The 16,911-nt window shown below is 45.1% G+C and overlaps 6 protein-coding genes across 6 annotated transcripts; 2 read left to right on the top strand and 4 right to left on the bottom strand.

The window, feature by feature from the left end:
* Nucleotides 1–70: 70 nt before the first annotated feature.
* Nucleotides 71–3,934, bottom strand: SAMD00019534_015180 (hypothetical protein; the record flags this gene model as incomplete). The annotated part of the gene is made up of 2 exons (XM_012902109.1): nucleotides 71–293; nucleotides 357–3,934. The coding sequence occupies 2 exons, from the start codon at nucleotides 3,932–3,934 to the stop codon at nucleotides 71–73; spliced, it is 3,801 nt and encodes a 1,266-aa protein (XP_012757563.1).
* Nucleotides 3,935–4,747: 813 nt separating this feature from the next.
* SAMD00019534_015170 (hypothetical protein) lies at nucleotides 4,748–5,443 on the top strand (the record flags this gene model as incomplete). Its single annotated transcript, XM_012902108.1, has 1 exon — nucleotides 4,748–5,443. One exon carries the CDS (start codon nucleotides 4,748–4,750, stop codon nucleotides 5,441–5,443), a length of 696 nt encoding a protein of 231 aa, XP_012757562.1.
* Nucleotides 5,444–5,865: 422 nt separating this feature from the next.
* On the bottom strand, nucleotides 5,866–8,864 carry SAMD00019534_015160 (hypothetical protein; the record flags this gene model as incomplete). The annotated part of the gene is made up of 4 exons (XM_012902107.1): nucleotides 5,866–6,004; nucleotides 6,069–6,626; nucleotides 6,705–8,118; nucleotides 8,189–8,864. The coding sequence occupies 4 exons, from the start codon at nucleotides 8,862–8,864 to the stop codon at nucleotides 5,866–5,868; spliced, it is 2,787 nt and encodes a 928-aa protein (XP_012757561.1).
* A 586-nt stretch (nucleotides 8,865–9,450) lies between these two features.
* SAMD00019534_015150 (hypothetical protein) lies at nucleotides 9,451–12,616 on the top strand (the record flags this gene model as incomplete). Its single annotated transcript, XM_012902106.1, has 3 exons — nucleotides 9,451–9,689; nucleotides 9,761–12,097; nucleotides 12,157–12,616. The coding sequence occupies 3 exons, from the start codon at nucleotides 9,451–9,453 to the stop codon at nucleotides 12,614–12,616; spliced, it is 3,036 nt and encodes a 1,011-aa protein (XP_012757560.1).
* A 163-nt stretch (nucleotides 12,617–12,779) lies between these two features.
* SAMD00019534_015140 (hypothetical protein) lies at nucleotides 12,780–14,599 on the bottom strand (the record flags this gene model as incomplete). The annotated part of the gene is made up of 5 exons (XM_012902105.1): nucleotides 12,780–13,702; nucleotides 13,775–13,842; nucleotides 13,919–14,000; nucleotides 14,058–14,082; nucleotides 14,159–14,599. 5 exons carry the CDS (start codon nucleotides 14,597–14,599, stop codon nucleotides 12,780–12,782), a joined length of 1,539 nt encoding a protein of 512 aa, XP_012757559.1.
* Nucleotides 14,600–16,553: 1,954 nt separating this feature from the next.
* SAMD00019534_015130 (hypothetical protein) lies at nucleotides 16,554–16,892 on the bottom strand (the record flags this gene model as incomplete). The annotated part of the gene is made up of 1 exon (XM_012902104.1): nucleotides 16,554–16,892. One exon carries the CDS (start codon nucleotides 16,890–16,892, stop codon nucleotides 16,554–16,556), a length of 339 nt encoding a protein of 112 aa, XP_012757558.1.
* Nucleotides 16,893–16,911: the final 19 nt, after the last annotated feature.

Raw genomic sequence — 16,911 nt, 5'->3', positions numbered from 1 at the left:
GATGTTCCAGGGTTGGGTGGCAATGAAGTACAGTACAGTGCAATGAATTGATAGTGTTGCCATGGCGAGTCTAGAAGAATGGAGACATGCAAAAGTTGTTCACTAGATTGTCCAAGTCGATATTGTTGTTCTTGGCAACCTTGGATGTCTCTTGCAGAGTGTTCTTGGTCGTACGAAGTGATGATTCGAGTGAGTTGAGTTCTTTGCTCAGTCCCTTGAACAGCTCCTGCCACCTCCTCTGTACATCCGTATGCAATTCGTTATTCCTTGAGTACAACTGTGTCTCTCTTATTCTGTTGTGATTGCTTTATGTTAGTGGACATCGCTCTCTCACTCAGTAGCCAACTGTAACTTACGATGGGTCAAGCAGGTCGCAGTACTGGGCTACGGCCTGGGGGTCTTGGAACTCCTTTTCCTCACCGCGTGGCGTGGAGGTGTGCGAGGAGCTGGTTGGTGACGATGACTTGGCTTGCTTGTCATCACTACCCTTGAGGAAGTTAGGGATTGGCAATGGGAGGTCCTTTCCAAACGACTTCTTCCTCGCTGGTTGAAGTGGCATCTTGAGTGGTGGAACTGATGTGTTGGCTGGAGTGGCTGCCGCAGATGTTGTTGTTGTTGATGCAGGTGTGCTGGTACTGTTGATTGGAGGTCTCTTTGAGGATACAAAGTTGACAAACGAAAGCAATGGATTGGATGTGGATGATGTAGAGGTGGTTGATTGAGTGGCGGATGATGAGGTTGTGGTTGTTGGTGTTGTAACATTGGGGACCACTGATGTGGACTTGGAGGCGGCGATAGAAGTGTCGGATGTGGTCGGTCCGATGCTCTCACTCTGGTCGTCATCGTCATCTTCATCATCTTCATCGTCCTCTCCAGATATGATCTTGGTCTTTGGAACTGGTGCTGCTGGTGCTGCCGCCACAGTTTGTGGCAAGCTCAAATCGTTTACACTCTTACTATTGGACGCCTCCTCAGACTCGGTCTCTGGTGCCAGTTGCTTCTCATGCTCGATACGCTGCAGATCCAACTTCTCTTGTTCAATTCTGGCTTGTTCCAGGTGGACTTGTTCGATACGGGCTTGCCCAGCTTCCTTCTCTAGCCTCTCCTTGTCCAACCTGACTTGTTCAAGACGGGCTTGTTCGAGGCGGGCTTGCTCGGCTTCTTTCTCAAGTCTCTCCTTCTCCAGGCGGGCTTGCTCGGCTTCCTTCTCGAGTCTCTCCTTGTCCAACCTTGCTTGTTCAAGACGGGCTTGCTCGGCTTCTCTCTCGAGTCTCTCCTTCTCCAGACGGGCTTGTTCGAGGCGGACTTGTTCGAGGCGGGCTTGCTCAGCTTCCTTCTCAAGTCTCTCCTTCTCCAGCCGTGCTTGTTCAAGACGGGCCTGCTCGACACGGGCTTTCTCGGCTGCCTCCTCAAGTCTTTCTTTCTCGATTCTGGCTTGCTCGGCTATTGCTTGCTCTTCCTCCTGTCTCTTTTTCTCCAACCTTGCTTGTTCGAGGCGAGCTTGCTCGGCTTCCTTCTCAAGTCTCTCCTTCTCCAGTCTGGCTTGCTCGGCCTCTCGCTCAAGTCTCTCCTTGTCCAATCGGGCTTGTTCGACACGTGCTTGCTCAGCCTCTCGCTCCTTGTCGAGCCTGGCTTGCTCGAGACGGGCTAGTTCAGCCTCCTTCTCCAGCCTCTGTTGTTCAATCCTTGCCAGTTCGAGTCGTTCTTGATCCAGCTTCTCTTGTTCGATTCTATGCTGTTCGGCGGCCTCCTTCTCAAGTCTCTCCTTGTCCAATCTGGCTTGTTCGACACGTGCTTGCTCAGCTTCCTTCTGAAGCTTCTCCTCGTCCAACCTGGCTTGTTCAAGACGGGCTTGCTCAGCTTCCTTCTCTAGTCTCTCCTTCTCCAGCCTGGCTTGTTCAAGACGGGCTTGCTCGACGCGTGCTTGCTCGGCTTCTCGCTCAAGTCTCTCTTTTTCCAACCTGTCTTGCTCGATACGTGCTTGCTCAGCCTCTCGCTCTAGTCTCTCACTCTCCAGCCTGGCTTGCTCGATACGGGCCAGTTCAGCCTCTTTCTCCAGCCTCTGTTGTTCAATTCTTTCCTGTTCGACGCGCGCTTGCTCTGCTTCCTTCTCAAGTCTCTCCTTCTCCAACCTTTCATTCTCTGCCTCCTGTCTCTCCTTCACTATCCTGGCTTGTTCTGCGGCCTCTTTGTCAAGTCTCTCTTGTTCAATTCGTTGTTGCTCTATCCTGGCTTGCTCAGCCTCTTTTTCTTGTCTCTCTTGTTCGATACGCTGCTGTTCTATCCTTGCTTGTTCGGCGGCCTCTTGATCCAGTCTTTCCTTTTCCAACCGGGCTTGCTCGAGACGGGCTTGTTCGGCTTCCCTCTCAAGTCTCTCCTTCTCCAGTCTGGCTTGCTCGACACGGGCCTGCTCGGCCTCTTGCTCAAGTCTCTCACTCTCCAACCTGGCTTGTTCAACACGTGCTTGCTCGGCTTCATGCTCCAGTCTTTCCTTGTCCAACCTGGCTTGCTCGATACGGGCTAGCTCAGCCTCTCGCTCAAGTCTCTCACTCTCCAACCTGGCTTGTTCGGCGGCTTCCTTCTCCTGTCTCTCCTTGTCTAACCGGGCTTGCTCGATACGGGCTTGCTCAGCCTCACGCTCAAGTCTCTCCTTCTCCAGCCTGGCTTGCTCGGCAGCCACATTCTCAAGTCTCTCTTGTTCTACTCGCTGTTGCTCTATCCTTGCTTGTTCGGCCTCTCTTTCCAATCTCTCTTTCTCCAACTGCTCCTGCTCAAGTCTCTGTTGCTCGATCCTTGCTTGCTCAGCCTCACGCTCAAGTCTCTCCAGGCGGGCTTGTTCGACCCGTGCCTGCTCGGCCTCTCGCTCCAGTCTCTCATTCTCCAATCTGACCTGTTCGGCAAGGGCCTGCTCTGCCTCTTGTCTCTCCTTCTCGATCCTTGCTTGTTCTGCTGCTTCCTTCTCCTGTCTCTCCCTTTCGATCCTGGCCTGTTCGATACGGGCTTGCTCAGCCTCTTTCTCCAATCTTTCCTTCTCCAGCCTTGCTTGCTCGATACGGGCTTGCTCAGCCTCTCGCTCAAGTCTCTCCTTCTCCAGTCTGGCTTGTTCGGCGGCCTCTTGATCCAGTCTCTCCTTTTCCAACCGGGCTTGTTCGAGACGGGCTTGTTCGGCCTCTTTCTCCAATCTTTCCTTCTCCAGCCTGGCTTGCTCGATACGGGCTTGCTCCGCCTCTCGCTCAAGTCTCTGTTGCTCAATCCTTGCTTGTTCAGCCTCTTGCTCAAGTCTCTCCTTATCCAACCTGGCTTGTTCGGCGGCGGCCTCGATCTCAAGCCTCTCCATCTCCAACCTTTGTTGCTCAATTCTCTGTTGTTCCATCTTTTCCTGATCGAGCCTGAGTTGTTCCTGAGCCTCTTCATCTGCCTTTTTCTGTTGGGCCAACAGAGCCGAGACATCAGCAGGCTCGACATTGATGTCGATAGCATTGACAATTGTGTCTTGTGGAATGTATTCCTCCTCGTCGTCGTCATCTTCCTCGTCATCATCCTCACCAGAGACAACTCTTGATTGATGATGTGGTTGTAACAACTGCTTGCTTGATACGAGGATAGTGGTGTCCTCGCCATCCACATCAGGAGAGAATGGTATGAATCTGTCGACCACGTCATTGTTGTTTGGGTGACCAGCTGATATGCCAAGGTTAAAGTTTAGCAGATCAGCTCCAAGTGCCAACTCTGCATCATCATAGACTTCCTCCTCCTCTTCAATATATTCCACCACTTCTTCTTCTTCGTATTCCTGTTCATCGGACACAGTAATTTGATTGGTTGTTGTTGACGATGATGGTTGGACGTAGACTTGTTCCTCCTCCTCATACTCCTCCTCATCATCCTCCTCCTCACTATCTTCACCTTGTACTATCTTGGCATGTTTACTCATTGTGTTTGTTGATATAAATATATAAATATATATATATAATGGACCTGTTATAACTATAGTAAATATCTGACTACTTTGTTACTGATGATGTTTGATTCATTCAGCGCTTGTCGAATATTAAGGCGATTCATCTTGTTTGCAAAACTCTAAAGTCCTTGGAAAATTCAGTCTCAAAGTTCAAAGAATGAATGTGTTAGTTTACCCAATTCCGATTGTTAGTTAGAAAGAGAGAATAATGTTTAATGAATAAGTGGAAACCTGGACATTTTGAGTGAGCATTGTTTCAGTCAACTGAGAAATACTTGATCTGAGGTCTACAACAAATTTTATACCAGACATATGAATGATAATAGTTGGAGTCCATTTGAGCTAGCCTGGTTGTGGACCTCAAATTACAAAATATCCCAACCGGAATGTTCCAGCCAATCAGTTTGATAATGCATCAATCAAAAGTCAACAGTGCAAATCAATCATATTCCCCTCCATTTGAACATCAACCAAATATTGTTTGTTGTAATATTACACAATATGTATATATTAAATATACTTATATTATCACTATTAAGTATCACCGCATCGTCAACACTATCACAGAGACATCTTCATCTTAATAATGTAATACTTTATGTTGACCAAGTATCTACAAACACTTCTTCTACTCAATGTGGATGGTAGTGTCTGATGCATGTCCATCTCTATCAGATGCACTTCAATCATTTAAAACAACATATTCAATGAATAATGTATCAAACACGATGCTCACCATTTATTTTGCTCCGAGCGATGAGGTCTACGAACAGACACTCATTCTGAATGTCTGTGGCCTCAACCTCACACCAGACGCCAAACACATTTGGAAATGTCACCATTGCCTCGGACACTACATTCACCACTGGACTAGGCGAGACATGTTACCATCCTCTCACCTTCAACATTTATAATTTGAACTTTATTAAATTGAATACATTGTTTGAGGTCTATAGCTTTACCTCTGCGATCAGTGTCTCGATCGTCAACACCACATGCCAGTCTCAATATCAAATCGCAGGAGCAGCATTCTCAATCTTTCAATATGATGGAAATAATTCGGTGTACAGTCCGGTCTACATAAGCATTCAATCATCAACATTCAATACATTCTCAATGGGTATCCTGCGGTCATCGGATGATATCATCCTGGAGATAGAGATGAGAGATTCATTCTTTGGCTACAACAATCATGACAGTGGATGGTCGTTGGTCTCTGTTTATAGTGGCAATATCATAATGGATAATATTCACGTCTCTGGAGGAGGTCCCATATATGACAACGGTGGCGGCTGGGAGCACACAATCAATATCACCAACTCATACCTTTCACAGTTGATGATGCCAGATGAAGCGTTCTATCTCCTCTTTGACAAGCTTTATCTCTCCAACTGTGTGTTCTCCAACATCACTTCAAGAACGTCCCCGATCATTGCTTCATTTGGAGGCCAATGTACAATTGACAACACGACATTCATATAACAAAGTTGGAGGAAAGTGGAGTCAATTAGTACTGGCTGGCACTGATTGTAACATTGTCAACTCTACATTCTTGAGTCAAAGTGTTGATATACAATGTGATGTATACACGTATAACAATGAAACATTGACTCCAACATTGAACATCCACAACATCAACCCTGACCTGATCAAGAGGCCAACCATTGACAATCATGGATGTCACATCCACAGCAATAATAGAAACAAACAAGGTGTTCCATCCATACTCCTTCCACTCATCCCACTCATCCTATCTATTATCATTGTTATCCTATGTTAGTATAATTCCCAATCATTTGAAATAAATCATTATTATTATTATGATCATTTTATATTTATTATTATTTGTTTGGTACTTATCAAACTCAATTCCAACATCATGATCTTCATCATCTTGTCCATCATTAATTTGTAACATTGACCTTTAGGATGTACTTGATCTTCACCTGAGAGATATCATACACAATGAACTCATTATGAGTGCACGATGTGCTCATACCTGTCCTCGTGATCTTTCCAATTGGAATGGTGATGTCATCCTCACTAAAGAGATTGGAATGATTGAGTTAGTATCAATCAATGAACGAATGAATAATGATATACATACACTTTGGTATTACCCTTCTGGTCTGGTGCAGACATTCCAAGTGCCTTGGTGCTGTGTGTGCCGGTGGGAGCCTTCTCCATGTAGGTGTCATGCTTGAGCTCGTTCATCTTGCCCAGGGCAACCTCACAGAGGATCATCAATGCGGTTGGACTGTCGCGAGATGTGAAACAGTACGAAGCGGACTTGCTGACACAGTCGGCAAAGTAGATGCCCTTTCCGAATCTGTAACCGGTCTTTGGGGCCTCTGGTGGTGCGATCCTCAGACCCTGCGAGATGATACCGACCCAGTTGGTCAAACGGGATCCGTGCCACAACAGCAGCTTGTTCTCATTGCTCCTCCAACCTGCATTCTCGAATCTGTCGCGCTCTCCCTCTCGGTCCACGGTGAAGATGTCCAAAACATCAAGCTTGAAGTGGAACTGTGAAGAGTCATGTGAGTTGTGGGCATAGTTCACCAACATCTTGTACATCTCTGATGCCTTGTCCATTGGTATGAACTTGGTCTTGAGTGTCTTGTACTTGTTCTCAATGATGTTTCCTTTGGCATTCTCTGTTTGTCTGTTGTTGGATGATTGATTGAGTGATTGAGTGATTAGTGATGAGCTCGCCCAAGATTGGATCATTAAACACACTTACTTTGCGAGTTGAGTAGCAATCTCGATATCAAGGAGTGACTTGAGCATGTTGATCTTGTTGGTGAGGGCATCGACAGTGTTGATGAGAGGTGGATGGGACTTGCCAAAGTTGTGTGGGATGAGAGTGTAGAACCTGTTGGAGCAGTCTTGGTACATGATGGGCGCGGTCTTGGGATTGGACAAGAGGTCCTGGACCTCGTTCAACACCTTGTATCCCTCCATGATCTGACTCTTCTTGATCTTGCCCAGTGGCATCTTCTCGACATCGATGTTCATCGACTCGAGCTGCTTCTTCATCATCTCGGGATCGAACATCAGTGTCACCAGATCGGCAGTACGCTGAGGGAACTCAGACACGGTCAGTGGTCTCTCAAGCTCGGCCTGACTCTCCTCCGAGCGGTTCTTCTTGAAGGTGCTGTTGACCAACTCGACGGTCTCATCGTCCTCCCAGCCATCGTCAAGTGCAGACATGTAGTAGCGGCCACCGAGCTTCTTGAAGTAGAGACGGTTGTCCCAGTCGACACCGGTGCAGTCCTTGAACTTGTCGGCAAACATGTTGAGTGCGGCAGAGAAGCTGCTCTTGTTCTCCTGCTTGGTGCCCATGCTCGATCCGACACGTCCCCATCGCATAAAGACGATGAACTGCTTGCCATTGTAGCACAGCTGCAGCTTGTAGTACTTGTTGACACCGGTGGTGGTGTCGGTGGCGTTGAGCATCACATTGTGTGCCGTGTAGCCGTACTCCTCGGTGTGATCCACGTAGATCTTGTAGCCGTAGGGCACGTCCTCGTCCACCTTGAGGATGTCTGAGCCGGGCTTTGGGTCCTTCTTTGGCTGGGCTCTGACCATCTCTGAGTTCTTTCTCTTCTTGAGGCTTGAAGAGTTGGATCGTGTCGATGTGGTCGTGGTCTTGGGCTTGAAGTACTTGGCGGCCATCTCATAGTCGTCCGCAAGCTTTGACGGTGCGATCACCATCGTCTTTGACACGGCATTGGAGCGAAGCTTGATGCCGCTACCAGTGCGACTGGTGAGCTCAACCAGCCAGCTAGTGGGGAAGATTGGGATGGACTTGATGGCATCCTGGACCTTCTTGGTGGGGCGTTCCTTGCCGACCTCATCCTCACAGGAGATCATGAGGGTGGCCTTGTTCGTCTGCTCTACGATTGAGCCACCATGCTTCTCGACCAAGTCCTTGATTTCAGTTGGTGCCACGTCCATGTTCTTGGCGTTGCCTGCAACAACCACAACCATTCCAAAGCACTCTAGTCCGGTGGGCACTTCATCCTCGGCTCTATTTGGGTCCTCATCAATAACAGAATCAATTGATTGTGTTGGATCAGCACCGTCCTCATTTGTTGCAGCCTCATCTTCCTCCTCATTCTCTTCCTCCTCTTCCTCATCATCCTCCTTGGTATCTTTGATGTTTTAGTTAGTATTAGTATGAATATGAATGAGTATGATTGACAAAGAGAGTGAGATACATACAGTCATACTTCTTCTTTGGGTAGTTCTTTGAGAACTTGAACGAACTGAAGTAGTCTTGAACGTTCTTCTTGAGACCGGTGGGGATGTTGATGTGGAAGCGTTCAATGTCGGCACCAACCCAGTCACACTTTGTGAATCCAGTGATGTATCCATTGCACTTGTACTGGATGGAGTTGTAGGAGACGGCCAACGACTTGCAGCTGGGACAGGGTCCGGTGCGACCCAACAACAACATGTCGGAAAGGATGTGGACGAGACGGTCCTGAGGGATCTTGCACTCGGTGCCCTCCACCGTGTTGGCCTGATAGACAAGCTTGGCCTGTGGGCCGTTGAGCACGTCTTGCAGCTCGTCCTTGATCTCGTAGAGGTCCTCCAGATACTTCTTGCGCTCCTTGGTGTCGTGCTTGTCTGCCTTGGGGAAGTAGGTCTTGAGCAGGCTCATCTGGTCCTCCCAGCGCAGAGCGGACCAACCCTTGAGCACGTTGATATCCTTCAGTGCCCAACCAAAGCACTTGAGATGATGCCACGACACCTCAAATCCGTCGTGGAATCTTCCAGGTGTACCATGTCCAACACGTATTGCCGACTTGTTAATGCCACCTGAACATGTCTTACAAGATGCTCTATCAGACTTTGAATATTCTATTTCGAATGTTTCCTTTGGTGGTGCACTCATCTTATATCATAAATCTATCTATCTCTCTAATATACAAGCTTAAGACTGAATGATGTAGTCAAAGGGTATGTGAGTACCCCTTATTTGCAACCTAGATTGGACATGATGGTCCCACAAAACATGATAAATAAGATATTCTTGGAAGATTGGTGTTGAAGTTCATTTATACAGAACACTATTGGAATAGAAACAGATTAGAATGGATGTTTATACTAATTTCAACTTTATTTATATCTTTGCTTATTTATATATTTATAACCTTATATGTACAGGTCAAAGATATGTCATAACATTGACCTGATTTATTATTATTACTTGATTCAAAGTCATCAAACTAGTCATCAAATCAATGCCTTACATCCTGACTCATTCAAAGTTTGAAATTTCGACGTTTGTGTGAAACAACCTTGCTGAGTCACCTCCTTTGACACGTGTTTTGGGCCAACGCTCACAATCACAAGACAAACGACAACAACTTGATATTATGTTATTGCTAATATTACATCATATATAAATATATATTTGTAAATATTAAGGAGATAAGTGGAGAGGTACATGCATATCTGAACGAGAGCGATTAAGAAACATGTCGATGATGAAGATGGGCAATAACAAACATCTGATATCTTTATTGATATTGCTACTGTTGTTAATGCAACAGACTCATTGTGTATCATCTCAGAGAATATATGCATACAATGAACAAGCACAACAACAACAACAACAACAACAACAAACCATAAACAATAGAGTTGTAAATAGTCATCTCTTGTCAACTAAAGACACGGGAAACAACAACAATGTAAATAATGATATCAATGATTTGTAAGTCATTCATTCATATTCATTCAATCTCATTCATTCATTGATCAATGACTGACAATGTCCCGCAACAGAAACCTTATAGTTAGCACTTTGGATGGTGACATCTACTCGTTTCGATTCAAGGATGGCATGCTCAACTGGATGATTGAGAATGATCGTCCACTGTACACAACATCTCAACAGAACCAACATCAACAAACACAACAGAACAATAATAATAATAATAATAACAGATTAGATGGAGAAGATGAAGAAGAATATGATGCACCATTGCTGATACCAAACATTGATGGAAGTGGCGAGTTCTATCAATATGTAGACGGATCAATACAAAAGATACCTTATACATTGTTTGATATAATACAATCATCGCCATTGATGACAAAGACACAGACAACAAAGCCAGACAGCAGCAGCGATAGTGACCAGCAAAACACATTGTACATTGGAAGCAAGTTCACAACGGTCATCGTGTTGGACACGGACACAGGCAAGATACTCAAGACAATGTCCAGGGATGGCCAGTGGGAGGAAGGCTGTCCCACGATGATGACCGACTTCACGCAGCCCAACACACTGATCTTGACGCGCTCCGACTACAAGGTGGTGGCAATCGATCCCAGCTCGGGCGCTGAGCGCTGGAACCTCTCGCTGGGCGAGTACACGCCCTTCCCCGCGTCGCCATCGTCCGTGCTGAACGATGACTTTGAATTCGAGGGATCCATCGAGGTGTTCCAACTCAACAATCGCTACAAGATCTTTGTCAAGAAGAACGAGGTGTTGATGGCCAACAACTATTGGGAGACGATACTCAAGTCGCCGCCCGTCTCGATATACGCACATTCAGTGTCGGAGGGCGTGCTCCAGCGATTGGACTTTACGCGCAAGTTCACTGGCAATCAGTTTGAGATGTTGCCGCATCCAGACCGATCGACAGACTTGGTGCCGTCAGGCTGGCAGCCAACATTCATCTTTGACACGTACGATGGTCAACTCTATATTACATCAAATGAGAAGCGAAATGGCAAAGACAATAGCAACAACAATCAATTGGTCATTGAAAACAACAATGCCAACATGATCACTGATGGCTCGGAACAAAACAAGAGTACACCTCCAGTCAATGGTGGATCGGGCACTGCATTATCATTGGCCGAGTTGATCGAGAGCAATCAAGTCAAGGTATCATTGTTGTTGTTTGCTGTGGTCTTTATTCTATTCAAGATGTACACGACGTACAAGAAGATCATGCAGTCAAAGCCAAGGTCGTCATCATCAAATATCAACGCTTCAAAGAACAAGACACCCAAGAAGAAGAAGAAGCCACAACAGGCTCAGAGTCATAAGAATGAGCAGAGGGTTGACGATGAGGAGCAAGAGCAAGAGCAAGAACAAGAACACATTGAAGGTGCCCTGCAGCAGAAGTTCCAGGAGGTGCAAGAGAAGGTACAGGAGAAGATGCAAGAGGCAGTACAGGCGCCAGCTCAGGAGCAAGATGGACCTCTCACAATGACCACAACTACAACTACAACCAAAACAACATCGACAGATACAACTGGTCATCTGGCAGCATCGCCGACATCACCTTTGGCCATGGCTGCGACTGGTGACACCAGCGAGACTGTTGTCAGCATAAGTGTGACAAATAGAATCTTCTTGGACAATGGAAACACAAGGGTTGGCAAGCTAGAGATGAGCTCCAATGTGTTGGGCACTGGCAGTTGTGGCACGGTCGTGTTTGAAGGATACCTCGAGGGCCGTAAGGTGGCCGTCAAGCGAATGCTCAAACAATTCATCAAGTTTGCTGACCGAGAGGTCGCCCTGCTACTGCACTCGGACGAGCACATGAACGTCGTGCGCTACCACGCCAAGGAGGAGGACAACGAGTTCATCTACCTGGCACTGTCCTACTGCAAGCACAGTCTGGACGCAATGGTCAGCAGCAAACAGCTGACCGACTACAAGAGCATAACAATCACACCGGTCATGCTGCGCATGATCTCCGAGCTGATTGCCGGCCTGTCTCATCTGCACTCGCTAAACATTGTGCATCGCGACGTCAAGCCCCAGAACATCCTGGTCGACCCCAACAACCGCATCAAGATCTCAGATATGGGTCTGGGCAAGAAGCTGGACGGCGAGTCGCACTCGCTCACATTCACATCGGACAGCTTTGGCTGGCAGCCCGCCGAGTACCTGAATGGCACCAACAAGAACACCAAGAAGGTCGATATCTTCTCGATGGGCTGTGTCATATTCTATCTGGTCACTGGACAGAATCCATTCGGTGGCAAGTACACTCGCGAGAAGAATGTACTCAAGGGCAAGTTCGACATCGAGCCCATTGCACACTTACCAGACCTTTATGATTTGGTCCACTCAATGATTGTATATGATCAGGCATTAAGGTATGTTAATCAACATCTGTATCACTTTGATCAGACACTAACCTTTAATCAATCAATAGACCATCGATCGAGGAATGTAAGATACATCCATTCTTTTGGAGTCCTCACAAGCAGATGATATTCTTGGTGGCGGCGTCGGACTATTTGGAGTTTGAGGATCCAAACTCAGCGCTGATCGTCGAGCTGGACAAGCTGTCTGGTGAGGTGATTGGCAGTGGCCAGTCAGAATGGTGGTCCAGACTGGATCAGATATTGATCGACAATATTGGTCGCTATCGAAAGTACAATGGCAAGAGTCTGCGCGACCTCTTGAGAGTTATTCGAAACAAGTTCAATCACTACCGAGACCTGCCCGCCGATGTCCAGAACTGTCTTGGTGCACTGCCCGAAGGCTTCCTCGGGTACTTCAAGCAGCGCTTCCCCAGACTGATCATCACCACCTATCATTTCATCAAGAAGCACCTAAGAAATGAGTCACAGTTCAAACAGATCTTTATGACGGAAGAGGCAACTGGTTAAACAATAAACCTTTTACACAAGTGTAGTGCCTGCACATTATTTTATTACTAGATATTTCCGGAACTCAAATTGGTTGGAAGGACAAATAATATATACATGTACAAAGGAGCAGGAAAGGGAATGTTATTGACAATAATAAGTGTTAAAGAAGGGAGGAGGGCTATTAAACTGCAGTTGTGTTGGACCTCGGTCGGACCTGTGATTGGAACCAGGCGCCTCGTGAGGCGTCCGGTGGCGAAATGTAGGAGTGTGGTGCCTTGGGTAGAGGCTTTGGTGGAATTGGTGGCACTGACAACAGAGGTGGCTTGGCAGGAAGAGGTGGCGGCAGTTTGTTGTTACTCTTCATAATGGATTCGGGTATCGCTGGTAATGTTTTCTTTGGATATTGACTGTACAAAAGTGGTGGAGGTGGTGCGATGTGTGATCGAGGCTGTGTCTGTGGACTGGCACTAGCTGGTTGTTGAGGAGCTGCTGCGGGTGGTGGTGGTAGTTGTATAGTTGCAGTAGTAGTAGTAATAGGTTGTTGGCATTGAGCAATGTCGGTCGGATCGACATGTGTTGAAAGCTGAAGTGCAGAGATGGTGGGCGAGGTTGAAGAGGCAGGCTCAAACATGTTGGTGACATGTTGCTTGTCTCCAATCGATGTCGCCTGAGGATAGGTGTTGACGCGTGGTGATACAAAGTTGGTAACGGTTGATGAGGCTATCGATGCAAAAGTGATCGTAGACTCTGGAGTCGATGTCGCAGAGGAAGGAGGTGGAGGAGGTGGCGGCGCCTGCACAACAGCTGGGGGTGGTGGAGGTGGTGGAAGCATATCCAACAGAGGTGCACCACCTGCCTGTTGTTGCTTATTAGGCACCACCTGTTGAGGAGTCGGTTTGAATGGTGACGATTGGAACTCTGTTATCGCTCTAGTCTGCCTGGTCCTTACAAAGAAGCATGGATCCTCAAAGATATTGTCATAGTTGTGCAATATTGTTGACATCAATGTCTTTGTCGACATTGAATCCTCCACTGTATACTGAAGTATCTGATGATCGGTTGTCGCCTCTGGTCGAAGTATGGTCGGTAAGAATACAACACTCACTAATACAATATGAATGATGGTTGTTAGACGTGTTCAATAGAATGGCTACTGGATCAATCGTGTTAACTTACGAGCATCTGGTGTCATCCTGTTGGTTGAGGAATTGGCAACAACTTTGGCCAAGAATGAGAATATATATCTGTTTCATCATTGTAAGATTGATGGATGTGGATTAGTTTGGTGACCATGAATCTGTCTTCTGCGAACTAACATACTTTATAATAACAAGGTTGGTATGAGGTAGTAACTTCAATACTTTCTTTACAACTTCCAGTTTAACTGATTCGATATTGATGGCTATTTAAATGAATGGTTAGTATCTAATGAATCGATTGATTGACTGAATAAACATACATTCACAAGCCACAAACATATTATACTATAGTTAACGAATGAATGGAGAACGACATGTTAGTGATTGATCCAAAGGATTTGTGATGGAATGGGATACATACATTTTCGAATGATAACAGTGGATCTTGAAGCTCACGTAGATATGCTTTGAGGATGGACGCCACGACATGTCCTTCGTGTGGCTGGAAAACAACTGGAACACCCTGTTCGATTAGAGTCTTGTATTGTATGATCTGCTGCTGTGATCCACTCTCACGGAATAGTCCTGGCATCTGTAGGGCGTTGGCCTCCAAGTATTCGATCGTCTGCCTGATGAGTGGAGGCACCTCTCCATTATCCTGTAGTCGTGATCCAAACACCTTGCCACCAATGAATGTGTTGGGTGGTGGTGCACCCATCTCGTGAGGTGTCAGATTGTTGTTCCTGTCCTTGTCCTTATTCTTCTTTGACGACGACAATCTTTTCTTCTCCATCTTGCTGCTGTTTCCATCTGGAGACTGAGCGACATAATTGTCCTTGTCTTTCTTCTTTCCAAATCTCATTTTCCCAACAGTCTGTTGTTGTCCAAGTGAGTGTTAGCAGTGACTAACTGCAGTTGATACTAAGAATTGAATTGAATGATTGATTGATTGAACGTGATCGATTGACGTTCCTGACTCTTTGGTCGCAATCTCGCTGTGTGTGTCTTTGTGTTTCTGGCTCTGATTAGAGAGCTAGCTATTTAAAAGTATATAAGTAAGTGTGTTCTATTATTATTAACTTTATCCCGATATTAAGGTGAATATGAAGCATACCTGAATCAATATCCTATCTATCTATCTATCTATCAAGTATCCTATCCTATTATTTGTTCGATGATGGATGATGATGTGGATGGTATTATTGATGAATGGGTATTCAATATATTGAATACTGATATGATTTAGTTGAGTTGAGGATAGAGAATGAATGGATGAGCTGGGACTGAGTGAGCTGGAACCAGGAATGCGTAATATATTTATCAAATTATCTCCAAACTAATTATTGTTGTTGGCGTATCTATGTGTGTGTTGTGTGTATGTCTGTCTGTTGATGTATAAATGTACAAGTGCTCTATTGAGTACGTCCTCTACTGTCTGCCTTGGTAAATATTAAATGTATCGGGCACTGATCCAGATCGAGTGAGTGTAACTGTTGATGTGTGTATGTGTTATTGTATTTGTATGTATGTGATGTTGTGGTCACCTGTCTGGATTGAATGAATGAATAGATGGATGCAAGTGTCTCTCTTTGGGTATAATGTGCAATGTTGTGTTTGTTGGTTGATGTTGGCAACGACAAGAACAACAGTGTGTTTGTTAGTGTGTTGTTTTATGATAGACCGTGTGTGTGAATGTGAATGTGTGTGTCTGTTTGAAACGACTGATAGACGGCTTGGTATTATTATTATAATAATTGTTTGTTTGTCCAAACGTGGTAATAATGAATGATGATTGTATATTGTGTTATAATCAGTAGTCTACTACTTTCTTTATAGAGAGTGTTTTTTAAATAATAATATTGATTATCTCTCTCTATGTTGTTCACAAGACGTTGAGTTGAAGTGAGAATTTAATGGATGGTAGACTGCCATGGGGTACTCCATTCAATCATGTCCACTGCCGATTGCCTATCTCTAAACCTTTCAAACAACCCCCACATCCATTCAGGGCCACTACTACAATCGTAATCTGATAATCACTGTGTGAAATCTCGTTTTATTTGAATACAAGACTGCAATGATCGATCTTTGAATTCGAAAGTGATCTTTTGATCAAAAAATTATGCTGTCTTCCATTGGTCATTATAAGTTGGAAATTCAAAGTCAACAGGGAACCTTCTTTGACCAGATAATAATCGTACATTAACATGAGGAGGGATAATAGATTCTACTGGAAGGTCCCCATTAGGATAAAGATAGATTATATCGTTTGGAAGTGGGTCAAACTCCGAAGAAATGGATTGTATCGTTGAACATCTAATCAAAAAGATAATAAATTTAATTATAGCATAGGTAATTGATAAGTGTCTAGAAAATAACATTATTTATATATTTAAGGATGATTATGAATGAAACATATGTACCTTCATCATTAATGGACATTATTATACCAATATTGTGAGTTTTCTCATTCATCGAGTGTAAAGTTGTTGGTGTGTGAAAGTGTAAAGGCCTCGACCTCCCCAAACAGGAGATGTTAGTTTTTTTGAAGTAATTACAAAAAATTAATTATAATCCATTATAAGTTGTTTTCTAAACGATAAAAGCAGGACTGTTGTGATCAACAGTTGGTATTATAATATATCTACCAGGAAGTCCTTTTGTAGGATAAGGAAAGTGACTGGGGATGAGTCTAGAAAATAACATAATATATAAATTTAATTATTTGAGAAGAAGATATTGAATTTCCAAATCGTACGATTGATCATCCCACATGATCGAATAGGTCCTGTCCACGAGGTCGAATGGCGGTGTCCTCACTGAGTAGATGTCGTTCTCTTGTTGGCATAAGTCTTCTTGTAGATGTCCTCTGTGATAATCTTGTCGGTCACCTTCTTGAGGATCTTGGGAGCAGTAGTAGTCTTTTGTTTGGTGTTGTTCGTCTTCTTGGAGTTCAACCTCTTGGGACTCGGAGCATCTGACTCATCCTCAGACTCGCTGTCATCCCATTGTTGATCTGGCTCATCCTGTTCGTCATCCTCATCGTCAGATCCTTCAAAGAGCTTGGTGGCTTTTGCTCCTTTGATCTCCAAAGCAATCATTGACTCGTCGAGATCCTCCACATGTTGATCAATCTCCAAAACATTGGAGACCATAGTCTTATTTTTGGAATAG

Source organism: Acytostelium subglobosum, assembly GCF_000787575.1.
Source record: "Acytostelium subglobosum LB1 DNA, scaffold: scaffold3, whole genome shotgun sequence".
In the NCBI taxonomy this organism is placed as follows: Eukaryota; Evosea; class Eumycetozoa; order Acytosteliales; family Acytosteliaceae; genus Acytostelium; species Acytostelium subglobosum.
The sequence above is the reverse complement of the archived record's forward strand: the minus strand, read 5'-3'. Positions and strand labels throughout refer to the sequence as shown.